The sequence below is a fragment of the Astatotilapia calliptera genome, chromosome 12 (genome assembly GCF_900246225.1).
Source record: "Astatotilapia calliptera chromosome 12, fAstCal1.2, whole genome shotgun sequence".
Lineage (NCBI taxonomy): Eukaryota > Metazoa > Chordata > Actinopteri > Cichliformes > Cichlidae > Astatotilapia > Astatotilapia calliptera.
Genome location: NC_039313.1, coordinates 35,561,825 through 35,576,420, shown reverse-complemented (window position 1 = coordinate 35,576,420; position 14,596 = coordinate 35,561,825). Strand labels below are relative to the sequence as shown.

The following is a 14,596-nucleotide window of genomic DNA, read 5'->3' as shown; positions in this document are numbered from 1 at the left end:
CAGCCTATAAACGCACCAGCAGCCCCACAGACTCGTCGTGATTGTCAGACCATCAGACGTGACGATCGATCGAGCCGGGCGGACGGGTCTGTTCCAGCGACTCGTCAGTGTTTACAGCCTGCAGATGAAGTCACGTGTCGATTGTACAATATGGGCTTAAACGTTCATATTTCTGTAAACATTAAACATGTTTGATTAGTTATGAATTCAATTTATTTACACAGCACCAAATCACAACGGCCTCAAGGTGCTTTATATTGTAAGGTCGACCCTACAATAATAAGTACAGAGAAAAACATGAGCAGCACTTTGGTGACAGTGGGAAGGAAAAACTCCCTTTTTAACAGGAAGAACCAGGCTTAGGGAGGGGCGGGGCCATCTGCTGTGATTGGCTGGGGTGAGAGAAGGAAGACAGGATACAGACATGCTGTGGAAGAGAGACAGAGGTTAATAACACGACTGATGCTGGTGATCAGTTTGAGATGTGTGCGCCTGTTTGACCATCAACGTCGGTGCTTTGGGTGAAAGAAACCTTCATGTCTTCATGATTGATTCATGATGATTTATTGTTTTGAGAACTTCACAGTTCATCAGCTCTCTCCACTGTTTCACCTGGTTTTTTTCATTGTTTTTCTACTTATCTCTGGGTGTTTGTACACATCAGTGTGGCTGCGAGGATTCTTCCAGGATGATTATCTCTGCTTGCTGGCATTCAGTCCTCTCAGAGTTACAGCTGGATCAGAGCAGGAGTCTGTTATTGTGTCTCTGCAGCGTCTGAAATCTTTGAAGGTCCTGGAGGCTGTTGGTCGTAACAAGTGTGAAGATGGCAAAGGAAACCTTTCACCTCTCCTCTTTACCTTTAAGCACAATGTCTCCATTGTTTGTGCCGTGGAAAGCTTGGGCCTGGGGGAGGTGACTGACATTCCTGCCACACTTGAATGTCCTTTCACTCTGGCTGCAGACGAGGGCAAACACTGCCTGCCTCTCATTTAGCTTTCTGTCAGTTATCTCTCCATCAGAGGAGACATTATTAGTTCCCTGAACCTGCAGTTGTGTCTGAATGAGACTCCTCCCCCTGAGTCACACCTGGCTGCCAGGCTGGGAAACAGCTGAGTGGAGGAAACAAGGCTGTTGAGCAGAAAGTTAGCAGTCGTAATGTGAACGCTCACAGGGATTTGAGTCTGCTTCTGGTCTCGAACCACCGATCTTTTATCTGTTAGGCAAAAGTGCTCACCACCAGGCCAATGTAGTCACTTTAAAAACCCTCACTGATCCTCTGTGTGTGTGTGTTCATATCTTTGTGAAGTACAAAATTTGAAGTTTAAAGGCCTTTAAGAGGCTCAGAATGTGATTTTTGATGGTACGGGGCCAGAGAAAGCCTTATGTCAATGAGATGTCCTCACTGAGTTTGAAAACGCGTTTGTGTGTGTGCTGATGGAGAGGTGGCGTGGCCCGTACACACACACATACAGGTGTGCGACACCTGCTACACAATACCGTTTTGTGCTCTCCTGCAAATATTTAAGTCCCCGAGTGTGTTGTGACATATAAATGATGAAGTATTGCAATCAGCTGCGTCTCCTCTGCTGCAGCCACGAGCGGGTGCACTTTCAGAATAAGAGCTTTCATACTGACTGCAGACAAATAACATCTTATTTTAGAAATGCTAAAGTGGGTCATGTTACATCCAGGTGTGTTGCTCAGGTGAAGTCTGTTTGTTGGAAACACGATGTCAAACATCAGACCGATCGTTTCATCGCTGTTACAGCTGAACAGCTTCTGGATGCGTCGCTGAGACTCAGCGGGCACCTTTGCATAACAGACTAACCACGCGGGGAGATAACCACGGTAAGGTTGGGTCATGTCCACAGTATCAGCGCTCCTTCTTACAGTCTTATTATAAGATCGTTGAAACTGGTTTTTAATGTCTGTTGAGCCTTTAAAGCCGAGGGGAGCGATGCTGAGCCCTGTCGGAGGTGCAGTGACGCTCTCAGGGCGTTAATGACGTTTAATAACTTTCACCGGTGTCAGAAACACTGCTGATAAAATGCTTATCTGAACACAAACACTCGCACACGCGCTGTTTACACCCACCCAGGATTATACCGCACTCTTCCTTCCTCCAACCAGCGCCGGTTCCTCAGTCTCTCGGCCCTGTTGCCGTGGTTACCCTTCCGCCGTACACAATGGCGCGGCGGTTGCGTAATGTTTTTTCTGCCGGTGCAGTTTGTGGCCCACACTACCGCAGAGTGGGCCGGGAGCACTCCACGCCGGCCTCCCACACTTGGCTCCGTGCTAATGAAAAGCCTGGCCTCGCCGGGAGTTTTCACGCGGACGCCTCGGAGCCTGCGGCCGCTGCAGACGCTTTGTCCTCTGACTCCTCTGAGCTGCAGAGGTGCTGCAGTTACAGTCTGATCTCTTGTGTTTCTGCTGAGACTCAGCCGCCCGTGGAAACAGAACCGGAGTGAAAAAGAGCGACTGGCCTCTGATTGTTTTAACCTGGTGTCTATAAGGAGGATAACCTGCGGCTCCTGCATCGTGTTGGTGTGATGAATGTGCCACGACACACCCGTGACCTTTGCAAGCAGAGCCAATCAGATACATTGAGGAGTGTATGTTTCATTGTATGTGGAAATGTGTAGTCTTCCACTCACAGGCCTGATTCTCTCGTACTAACAGCAGTTTTAAAAACCACGCAGCATCAGATCTCAGATGATCAGCGCTGAAGCTGCACAGCCCACAGAAATAACGTGAAGCTGCGAACTCGCCAACAAAAGTGTAAAACTGTGCTGATCATTCAGAGATGTAGCATCTGCATCAAGGCTGGCTTATTAAATTAAGTACAAACTATAACGATGCCACTTACACACTGTTTATGCAAAACTTTTATATCTGTTTGTTGCTGCTCTCTGGACGCCTGCTTTAATTTAAAGATGAGTTCAGTATAAAGGAGAAGCAGCAGCCGTGTGTCGCTGAGAAAAACCCTTTGACGGTTGTGACTGTCAGTAAGGTTTCAGCTGGTCTTACTGTAAAATCAGCTGACGACGAGAGCGGCACTCCAGGTTCAGATTGGGAGGGGCAGTAACTGATTATCATCTGTCAGCAGTCTGTGGTTTCACTTCACTGTTTCTGCGCGTTGTCGTCTCTACTTATTATTTCCTTCAGCATGTTTGCAGCCAACGAGCGTCGGATGCAGAGGAAGTGTGGAGAGCTGAGCAGGAACAGGCTGATGTTGTGAATGTGGACGCAGGCTGGCCTGCAGAGCGCTGGGACTGTATCCATCCCCCGTGAGCCAAAGACAATTTAATTAAGTAGAGAAGCTTTAATTGAAGTGAGCAGGCACGTTTAAAGGGATGCATCGCCCAAAACGAAGGCGGTTAGTTCCCTTCTCTTTATATGATAAAATAAAAACGACACAGAGTCTTTCAGGGGTTTGTTGTTGGAGAAAGTGTTCTTGTCGTCGTGTTTGAAGGAGTTCAAACCTTTGTGGAGACCTTCCTGGGGGATCTGATTCAATCTGAGCTGGTGTCCTCTGATGCGCTGCTGGTTTTCTCTCACTGTGCAGCAGTTTGGCACCGATGCAGCCATTTGTACCCCCATCAAATATTCATCTCTGATTTTAAAAGCAAAATGCGCCGTCGCTCAGCACCCCGAGCGTCCGTCAGTGTGAAGCTTTGACAGCGAGCAGCGAACCACTCAGTGCGTCGAGGTCGTTACCTGGAAGGTGAGCCAGAAACCTGCTGAACATCTGATGGAGCTGCTGGCCGCGGTTTCTTAGTGCTGATTAAAGGATGGCACAGTCATATATTTCACATTACACGAACAAACATTTTACACAGCAGTGTTTTTATAGCCGTACTGTACGATGAGCATTCGCACAGACGGGGTCCTCGCTTGGAAACTGCACACAGACAGAAGGTGAAGATGACACATTAGTGTACCAAGGAAAAAATAAACATTTTATGTCATCTAAGACCAAAGCTGTCAACATCAGGAAACAGTGCGGGCTACTAACCCTCCGCAGTTTCAGGTATTCACGTCAGGTCTTTGCAGAAACCCTCCTGCAGCAGAACAGCTTCCTCTGCTGTCAGCTCGAGTCGTATACACACACAGTTGTCACACTGGATGCATTCACAGCTAACCGCCGCTGTCCACGGAGACGGCATAGAACTGCTGATGCTCGTAACTGGTCAACCTGACGTTTAAAGATGGCTGCACTCGTTTACATCATAAATGCTGGCAGCTAAACACATGATTTCATTTTTAAATGTCGGTTCTGCTGCAGCTCTGACTGACAGCAGCACCTGTCTGAAAACCTGCGAGGTGAGAGGTAAATGAAGCGGCGTGCTCCTGCAGCACTATGAGGCAGGAAACGTGGACGTGGACGTGGACTGGCATAAACTGTCATGGAGCCACAGTCAGTGCAGGCGTGTGGGTGCTAGCTGCAGGAAGCCCAGGCTGCCGGTGCAGCAGATCGATCTGACGGTTTGTGCATGGCCTGCATGTAAAATATGTTTTGTTATCAAATCGTGTGATTAACAGTTTCACACGAATCTTAAACTCTTTACTATTCTATACTAATCTAGTCTGTTCCATTCTACATTAGAGGGCATGCACTTCTATGAAAGCACGTCTCCCAGAGCGCTCAGACTAACTCCTCGCAGCACAGGGTCTGATGTCCTGTCATGACTGCTCATGTGACCACAGCCTTCATGCAGGGTGATGACAGGACGACGCTGGTGTCCTACATCAGGAGGAGGGGAAGCCTGTCTGAGCGGGGCGGACGCATCAACTATAAAACTGTTTATTCCGCTCACCGTAGATGCTGGACTGAACGCGACCTGCAGAGCAACACTTGAGTCTTAACTGCTGCCGGGCGCTGTAATGGATCAGGTTAAATATAAAGTGTGCAGGTCACGCACCTATCCAGGGTTTGACGAGCACGCCTCGCTTTATCTCTCCCTGGCAGGCCTCGCTGATGAACGATCCCATCAGCCAATGATCGGGCAGCATAAAAGCCGCTTTGTCACAGAGCTGACGGGCAGCGAGCCTCGTGCCAGGTTACAGCGGCTCCCTTTTATTAGACGCCTCCATTATCGAACCTGAAACGTAGACCTGTGTTTAATGGCCTCGGATCTCTTTCAGTGATCCGCCTCCATCAGTGGATGATGAAGTTGAGACGAGCACAATCACCCAAAACAGCTTTGGGAGGTTCATTTAAATAAGCTCATACATGATGATCGTGAAGACCTTTGTCTTTATTTATCACATTATATCCTACAGTAGTTTATTACTAATGCAGGAGAAACACACACACATGCAATAGTGTGACTTTCACTCATGCTGGGACTGTTTTCTTTGTAAAGGCTGACAGACGTCCGTTTATACGCAGATGTTTCGTTTCACCGTCTTTACAGGAGACGTTTGATCTCAGGTGTTTGCAGCGATCGATGTGAAGCGCACCGCCTCACTGATGTGTTTGAGTTTTTTCCAGTTACAGTAAAAGCTCCTCATCAAACCCTCTCTGTTCACAGTTTAAAGAAAAGCAGCTTTTTCAGCTGTTAGTCTGTTCAGCACACCAACACATCAGCTCGAAATCCAGAAGACGTTAAACTGAAAGATGCTGCATTTTTAAACGATGCAAGCCGAGAGCTGCTGGTAACGCCTGCACGCCTAAAGACAGACACTACGTCTATTTGAAGTCTGAGTTACTGTTTCATGAAGGACGATGATGATGATGATGATGGCTTCAGGCTGTGACTTGCTCGTAACAGAGCAGTCTACACAAAAATGAACAACATGGAGAAAAAAGCAACAAAGCAAAGTTTGCTGTGGGGTTTGCAGCGAAGGACGGCGAGCGGGAGGTGAGATCGCACTCGTTGTTTCCCACTTACTGAATGTGTCGTCCTCCGTCGGTCCGAGTGCGCCCGCGTCACATGTGACAGAGAAGCCTCGTGGGCGCCTTCTCGAAGCTCTTCCAGCCTGCCCGCCATTGTGCTTAACACTTTTCAGCTTTTCAGCACCCTCTCCGATTTCACAGTAGTAGTGCACAGAGCCAATCAATAGCTGGCTCGCAGTAGTGACGGAGAGGTGCAGTGTAGTGTTGGACAGCGCGCTGGTCTTTGTCCTTCTGTGTTTAAAGTCTCAGAGAAACCTCGTCGTTGTGTTTGTGTTACGAAGACGTGATCTTTGAAGCTTGAGTTTATTTATGCGCACTTAGTTTGAGCTTGTGTTCAATGCTGTCGTTAGTGATTAAATAACACAGTCTGTGCATTAAAAGCTGCTTATAACTATCATTTATTTGGCAAATGAAGCGAGACTCTCAGTGTTTATCAGAGCAGTGTTGGTGGGAGAGGAGGCAGAGCAGCCTTTTGGTTTCTTATCCTGTGGACCGAGTCCAACTCCACCATCCTGAACCAGCAGCAGCCCGTTGGTGTTCTTCAGTCCCAGCATCGAGGACCAGTTCCCATCTCCTGCAGGTTCTGGGGGGGGCTTCTCCCACTATCAGCAGCTTTTCAGAGCATTGCCACCTTAACTGACTGCAGTCCAAACAGCTGGGATCTGTTCAGTGTGGGGGGAGAGCAGCTGAGTAATGTGACCTGGTCAGCCTGCTGGTGGAGATGCATGAGGTGGTGGGTTGGGATGATTGCCTGTTAGCAGCTGTGCTGTAACAGCAGGGGAAAGGATGCGTTAACACGTTGCACAGTGCAGACGGTCTGCTGCAGGAAGGGCTTTTATTTTACCCTGTATGTTTATACTGAGGGCTTAAAAGGTCTTTATACGTTGAATTCTGCTCCCACAAGCCTGGCTGTGATGTATGGCTGGATTATGGCTGGATTGGGGCCAAAGATTAGGAGGCTGAGCATCTTACTTTCCTTTTCAAGCCCAGACAGCCATGGAATCACTTACACATCGGGTTATTCTGCAGAACCTAATGGCATCCACACAAACACAAGTGTCTGCTTGGACAAAGCCTGATGATGTGGAGTAAAGATGCAGATGTATGAAGATAACACCGAGATTTGTTCTCATCTCTGAGAACAGAAAGCCAGCAGGATCGTGTTACAGTCAGCTGTCCAGCAGAGAACGCAGACTTTTCCGTGTGTGTGTGTGTGTGTGTGTGTGTGTGTGTGTGTGTGTGTGTGTGTGTGTGTGTGTGTGTGTGTGTGTGTGTGTGTGTGTGTGTCATCAGCTGCTGTCAGCCCGAGCTGTGCCAGACACCCTGCGTTGACAACATGAACTTCCGTGAGCTTGTTATCACTTCGTTCTCACTGAGGAGGCTCCTTTCCAACACAACCCTGTGCTGCTAAAATAATCCTGTCATGTTTATGTGAGGCCTGCGTAGTTTTAATGTTCATGTGATTTGAGGTTCGGTGTCAATCAGAAAACTGCGCTGATGCAGATCTGCCTCAGTGTGTTTCTGACCTGCTGATCACATCGTCACAGATCAGTTTCCACACCTGAACATTAACCTGTGGAGATGCAAACACATGTTAGGGACCTCATAATTAGAGACTCAGAGCTTTTTATTGTCATCCTGCAGCTTCTTGCACAGCGATGTTGGGATAATATCATGTTGTCACTCAGACTGAAGCCTGCATGAGTCTTCAGCTGTCCTTCTCCTCTCCAGTGGACTCTGATCCAGTCTGGACTCAGCAGACAGACGCCATCTCTGCTTTTAAGACCTTACATTTTAAACGCTTATAGTTAGGCCTGGATCAGGTGACCCTGAAGTGCTCCAGGCTCCGGCTGCATGGGGGACTTCCCAGGATTTATTCCTTCTTCACTTCCCTCTTTTCTCTCCTGATGCATTTACCTCTTATTCCTGCATGTCCTTAACTCTCCCTGCACTGACCTGACAGTAGCTGCTGGTAAAAGGTTCATCTATTCACAGCTAGCGAGTTGTTGCCCCGTGTGGCAGCTGCTTCACCAACAGGAGGAGGATTGCATCTGGAGTAGAGGCCATCTCCTTCAGATTCGGACAAAATCCCGACGTGATTCTCGGACTCGTGAAAACAGCAGGGACCTCAGGAATAACCCAGAAGCTTTCATCGTGTACTTCCTCTGCTGCTGATGCTTTAACCTGAGCAGCTGTGATGAAATGAGCAGAAACACTTTCTTAAACCTTGTTTTTGCTTCACAGCGAGTAAAAGTGTTTATATTTGATTAACTGGTAAAAGAGAACTTCACTGATTAGTGTCAGAGCTGAACTTCCTCAGAGTCGGAGGCATGAAAGTAACTGAACTGCCCATAAAGAAAAGCACAGTGAGTCTGTGGTAGCAGCTCGCTGTCACTGCTCAGCTTTGGCTCCATTAAACCGTCGCTGAGTTCCTCCTCTGGTTTGATGCAGACGTCTCGACGTTGGCGTTAAATTAATAAACTGTTTTCATCAGGCTGTACTTAAACATTACTGTCCTGAGTAGTTTCTCCTTTTCCTCGAGCAGCTGAACGCTGATGATGACACCTTATGTTACCAAAGCTTCCCAGCAGCTGCTTCGCTGAGTGTCCTGCAGCTCCGACCGTCTCTGTGACTCTCGCTGCTTCAGTTCTTACAACGACAAGCTGTTTGTGGAGCAGCAGTGCTGCAGCTGTGCAGCTGCATCGGCACCTGCAGGTTTGATTTGGTCACCGACACACAAACCTGCTTTATGACCTCATGTTGGACCCGCATGGTCCAACATGAGGTGGGTGGATCTGCGCTGAGAGCTTTTAAGCTTCTCCCTTCTTTCATGTGCGTTTGCACATCGTGCTGTAAAGAGCGGCAGCTGCTTCTGCTCCCGGGCGTGGCCGTTGTTCCCGTGGGAGTTCACGCTGTAACAACAATTACAGATAAGAACAGAAGGAGACGAAACACAGCGACGTAGCAAACATGTGCGGCCGCGTGTTCTCACCCAGACGCACCGGCCGCCCTTCCTCTCTGCTGCATTGTGTTGCGTTGTTATCATGAAGCGCGTTCCCTGCCCACTCCCACTTCACCGACTTGTGTGTACGAGGCCTTCCTGCTGCTCATTACCACTGAACATTGTTCATTCCGGCGCTGCCTCACCATGACAAGGCCGAATTCCCGACAAGAGCAGCGACCTCTAACTAAGCATCGAGGTCGCGCCGATCCAACATCGCGCCGGCGGCGGGTGTGCGCTCAGGACTCGAGCCCCCACGGCTCAGGGCTGCTTGTTTGTGCGCTCTTCAGCTTCCTCATACATCTTTCTGTAACGTGGCAAAGCTGTAATAAGAGCTGCTGTAACAGGTTGGCTGTAATTATTAACGCCACTGGGAAAAATTATTATATGAAAGCTGGAAAAATGATGTCGCAGCAGCCAAAACACTCGATGCAAGCTCTGAGAAAATAGGAAATAAGGACAGCATGACAAACAACAACAGTTCAGTGAAGCGAGCAACAACAGAGCAAGCAAAGAGCTTAATGAGTAAAACTGTAACTAGATAAACGGCGGTGCTGTAGCATGAGGCAGGAGAAACTTCCTGTATGTGACGCGCGCTCGGTAAATGAGCACGTTATTGGAGGAGCTGAGAGGCCGCAGACACAAAATGAAATTGTCTTTGCTCCCTCGGCTGGACCGATGCTCTTCACAGACTGAGCTCTGTGTAAGACGCAAGTTCGGTTACTTGTTCATCGTCCACGTGTGTACGTTCCACAGGCGTGACTGCGTGTAGTGAACCTGGGTGGGATAGTCCTGTCACTCTGACCTGCTGCATCAACCTAAAGCTACGCTGCGTATCTAAGCACAGATAACCTCCTGCAGTGTTGAGTAATGCAAAGAGCTCCCGACCAGCTCCTCTCCGTCATCCCCTCCCTTCCAGCTGCTTTGGTGAAACAAGTAGGCCAAAAGTGGGAAGCCCTGTCTGTGCTTCAAGCACAACAAAGGGAGCTCAGCAATCTGATCCTGCAGACTATCAGAGAGCCGGGGGGGGGGGGGGGAGAGGTGCTCTTGAAAACCTGCCTCTGTTTGTCAGCGATTCCCAGGAAGGGTTTTTCCTCTGCTCGTTACTTCTGCCCCGTCTCTGTGCTCAGCAACATCCGTGCAAGTCGGCGCTCTCCCTGCACGTCTCTGGAGGATGAGAAGGGTTTCCTCACTCTGCCAGGCTCTGCTAGCAACGTAAACACGAGGGCTCTGTCATCATGCAGCAGGGAGCCGCCACTTTAACCTCCGTTAAAGTAGCTCCGGGTTAAACACAGAGTCTAGCAGGGAAAGCCTGTTTGTTTGCTTTTCCTCACCAGGGGAAGACGGTTCAGTTGAACCGCTGCCATTTTCCCCTCGTCTGTGTGTGTGTGCAGCTGGTGTTGTTAACAAAGGGTGGGCTCGCTTTCATACACGGGGAGAGCTGCGGAAAAACACACAAGTTAGAGTTTGGGTTTAATTCCCACAGGCGAGCTGTCGGTGTTTACCTCGTGCTCCTTTTTAGCCACGCTGTCATTTCCACTTAGCTTGCAGACAGATGTGATGCAAACTTTCACGTGTCCACAGGAGAGTTTCAACGAGCTCTTACATCATTTTGTCACTTTAGGACAAAAGAGGAAACATCAGAGGAAGTGCACAGAAACAGGAGAGCGTGAACACTTTCATTAGTTAGGATTTAATTTAGGAAGTTCCTGCAGTCGTAGTACTTTCTGACTCCAGGTTATAAGCACAGCCGTTGCCCTGTGACTGTGCACATGTTCAGTTTCTCCTTTGATGGCAGCATAGACCAGTTTACTCTGTGTGCTAAAAGAGCACGCTCATGCTTCCTTAAATTAATTATGAAGTAATAATTCATGTATTCAAATGAAATTCCCCCTCGTAGAAAGTTTAATTGCCATGTGCAACAATTTATTCATGTGTGGAGTGCAGACACGCTGATGCTAACGAGCTTACGTCGCTCTTGCTGTTGTGTTACTTTGTGAGGAGCGAGTGGAAAAAAACTTCAAGCCTGAGGATAGTTTGTGGCTGTGGAGGAAACTCCTCGTGCATACCTGAGTTTGGTGCCTGCTCGTGCTCTTTGTTCTTTAAGGACTGTCACATGATTATCGTTGCTACATCTATAATTACAGTGCTTCCCTGAGTCTGCGTCTGCCCCGCGTGTTACCCAACCTGGGAGGAGATACGCCTGCAGCTCGGCTCCCTCCCATCATGAAGCAATCCTGCAGAGCTGCTGTTAGATCGCACCGCAGCTCTTTGTTGGTGCGCAACCCGACACCCTGCAGATAGCTTTTATGCTTAAGGTGCTACTTTGTGTGTGAGTATTAATAAATATCAGTTTCTTGCTGATGCAGTATCACGAAGCTCAGAAATATTCATATTCGCTCAGATGGCAACCACTGAGGGAAACTGCAGTTCCTCTGGTGGCCTCTAGAGGCGCACTGTAAAGGAGAGTTAGTCCCCACTGAGCCTCGAGGGCCGGTGTCCTGCAGGTTTGAGACGTGTCCTCGATCAACACAGTTGATTTAAATGTTAAATGACCTCCTCAACATGTCCTGTAGTTCTTCAGAGGACTGGGAACGAACAAATCATCTGATTCAGGCGTGCTGACCCAGGGTGAGCTCTAAAACCTGCAGGACACCGGCCCTCGAGGCCTGGGGTTCCCCTCCCCTGCTTTAAGGGTCATGGCTGCTGAATGCAGACGCGCCTCTGCTCGTGTCTCCTGGCAGGAAATCGCAGCAGGTCGTCTCGTTGCGTGGACTTTATTCTCTCTCTCGCCACTTTGTGTTTTTGTAAATGTAGCATTTAAAAGTTTGTGCTTCAGGTTTCCTGAGAGAAACCTGAACATTTTATTCATGTATGACGTAGAAATGAGTTGATGTGCGTCTGTGTTGGATCTGCACAGTTCTTGGGTGAAGCTTCTCGCCTTAGCGGCTCATTTAGTCCTAAATATGGTCGCAGCGTCCGTCTTTTGTGTACAGTCTGTGTGTTTGATGATGGGTGTAGCCGCGGCGCCTCGTCAGTAACACTCAGCAGTGCTCCTCGTGTGCTGTTTGATGCGAGGCCTGTCAGGCAGGATGAGAGCACTTCCAAAATGTCACACAAAGTGTTTTCTATTGTGTGGAGAAGTTTCCAGTGTGCTGCTGGTTTGTGTGTGGAGTCGTTTCCCTTTGTGCTTCTCTTAAACAGCATGATGATGGTCCTCATGCAGACGCAGCGCCACGTTTCCTGTCGTACTTTCAGCAGAGAAGTGAAAACGAATAATTAATATTCATTTCTGAGGAGTCACAGAAAGTCTCGAGAACTGCACAGATGGTGTTTAATCAGGAACAGGAAGTCAGCCGTGTTTTCCTTCTCATCCCCGACGAGATTTTCGCAGCAGGTCCCGCGACTTCACAGATTCCACGTTTCCGCTGCACGAGCCGGCGGCGGCGAGACGTCTGAGGAAGACGTTCCGACGGCTGCTGCTGTTCCAGCCGTGCACGTGCACGTGTGCGTGACAGGTGACCGGAGCTGTGTGTGCACGGACGCTTATTACAGTGTGAAACACTTGACTTCCATATGAACGCGATCACATCCTGATGTCTTTCTTTCTGCGCCGAGGCCTCAGTCACAGAGGTGGAAGCAACAACAGGGTGAGGTCAGGCTGAGTGGGAGTGGTACTAGCATGAGAAAGCCTTCGTCCTCGGCTCTCTCTTCCTCTTCGGTCACAGGACGGTTCGCTCTTCTTAAGCGTGCAGTTCAGTTTCTGAGGAAATGTTTGTCCACTGGTTTGTTTCACTGTGGTAAACAGAAGAGACGTGAATCTGTCACAGAGCACAACACTGAGATGAATTCAGCCTCACATGATTCATATTTATCAGAAATAATCATTCACCAGTGACTGATCCAAACATGGATCCGTGCATGCTGCTCCGATTATTACTGAGCTTTGAACTCGGTCATATCTGATGTTTCTTTTGATACAAAGAAGCAACTTGTTGCTGCAACATTTCTGGATGATGGAGACACGAATGCTTCTGCTCGATGTCTTGGAGCGGTTGATGCCTTCAGCCCTGACTGACCCTGTGAGTTACACCGTCAGGTGGACGGCTCGCTTTGGCCAATCAGAGGAGCTCTCATTTACACAGTTTTATATATAAGGCAGTGCTGGGATTGTTGCCCTCCTGCACGTGTTGCCTGCTCGCAGTGAAACGTGCTGCTTGTGTTTCTCTTGCTTTCTGTTTATTTGCACAAATTGAACTCGGTAGAAGAGTTTTTGTGTGTTTGGCTGCAGAACGACTGGGAAACGAGTTCATTTCATTATAAATGCTTTAAAATCCAAACTAAGATCCTTGAGGCCGTTTCCATAACACACAACTGTTTCAGTGAGATTGCTGTCATTTTAATTGAATTGAATTTTGTGTGTGTTGTTGTTGCCTGTGTTTAATTGTCTAATTTTTGTAACTGTGGAGTATGCTGCTGCCTGTTTTGAGCGGGCCTCCTTTGAAGAAGAGGTTTGTGGGATCTTCCTCCTCGGGGCGACAGCATGGAGCTCGCCTTTGATTAAAAACACGTTTACTGCACAGAATCACCAGGATTGATTGAATTCACTGATAGTGAAGAATATTTGTTCTGTGCTTTTCTTTGAATGGATCTAAACTTTGATGAAGTCTTCCTGAGCGAGAAGCTCCACCAAACGAGCCGATCGATGCCGAACGCTGCACGAGCCGCATGCAGCCGGCGCAGCAGCAATCTGGCAGCACGAGGAGCAGCGCCGCTCTGCTGCTGCTCGTGTTTGTGGAACAGAGACAGGGAGGGGGTATGGAGTCTTTTGTTGGCAGCAAACTTCCAAAATCAAATGCGTTTTGTTGTTTTTCCAATTATTTTCCCACTTGGCTTCAGGCCCCGCCGATTGGCCCTTTAGAGCCGCGGCTGTTACGGGTCACATCGGGGTCACGGATGCTGCCTTCAAGCTCGTCTGCAGCTGGCGGTCTCACACGAACTGGGTCAGTCACACTGTGGAGTGAGGATGTGCAGAGAGCTGAATCACTGCTCTGATTCCTGACGACTCTGTGCCGGCAGGGCTCAGGGAGTCGGATGACTCTCACTTTATTGCCCATTTTTTGGCCGGAGCCGAGGAGACGTTTGCCATCGTCTCTGTTGGAAGCCTGTGTGAAAATCTTGCTGTGGAAATAAAAAAAAGAGGCAGAATGTGGCGCTCTCTCATTTTCACTCACTCTTCTTTCTCTCACCCCCTACTCCCTTGTACTCTTCCTCCCTCCGTGGGTGTTCGGTACACTAAGTGCTGCGTGATTGCCGGGGCCGTGAGGAGGCGTGAACAGCCCTCAGCCAAGTGTCCCTGCTTCCCCGAGTGGTTTTTCTGGCGCTGCTTTGGTCGAGTGGCAGAGGAGTCAGCAGTCTGATCAACCACAGCGCTGCGTGGCAACGCGACGGTGCGATTTCCATAACAGCCTCTGTGTTGTTGATACATGCAATAATGGTCACAGCAAAATGTCACGCAGGCTCGCCACATCTGGGCGAAGCGCTCACGTGTGCCCTTCAGGAACGTGTGCGGGGATCAGCAGCATTGTCTTTGCTGCAGCCTGTCAACAGCAAATAATAAAGACGGGCTTGAAGGGCGGAAACATCTGTGCAGATGTGGTGACGGAGGAACTTCAGTTTGAGTTTGTATCCTGTGG

At 48.9% G+C, this 14,596-nt stretch overlaps 1 protein-coding gene across 5 annotated transcripts in view; it reads left to right on the top strand.

Moving 5' to 3' along the window:
• Nucleotides 1-14,596, top strand: part of dapk1 (death-associated protein kinase 1) — a 60,871-nt gene that overhangs the window by 8,476 nt on the left and 37,799 nt on the right. The window contains exon 1 of one of the 5 annotated variants that reach the window (XM_026186112.1): nucleotides 4,532-5,864. The exons of 2 other annotated variants lie outside the window; for them this stretch is intronic. In XM_026186112.1, coding sequence (XP_026041897.1) covers nucleotides 5,791-5,864 — 74 coding nt within the window. In that variant the 5' untranslated portion in view covers nucleotides 4,532-5,790. Of the gene's footprint in view, nucleotides 1-4,531; nucleotides 5,865-9,948; nucleotides 11,233-11,571; nucleotides 11,658-14,596 lie in introns of those variants that run through there. 2 more of the 5 variants (XM_026186110.1, XM_026186107.1) reach the window with 2 other exon arrangements.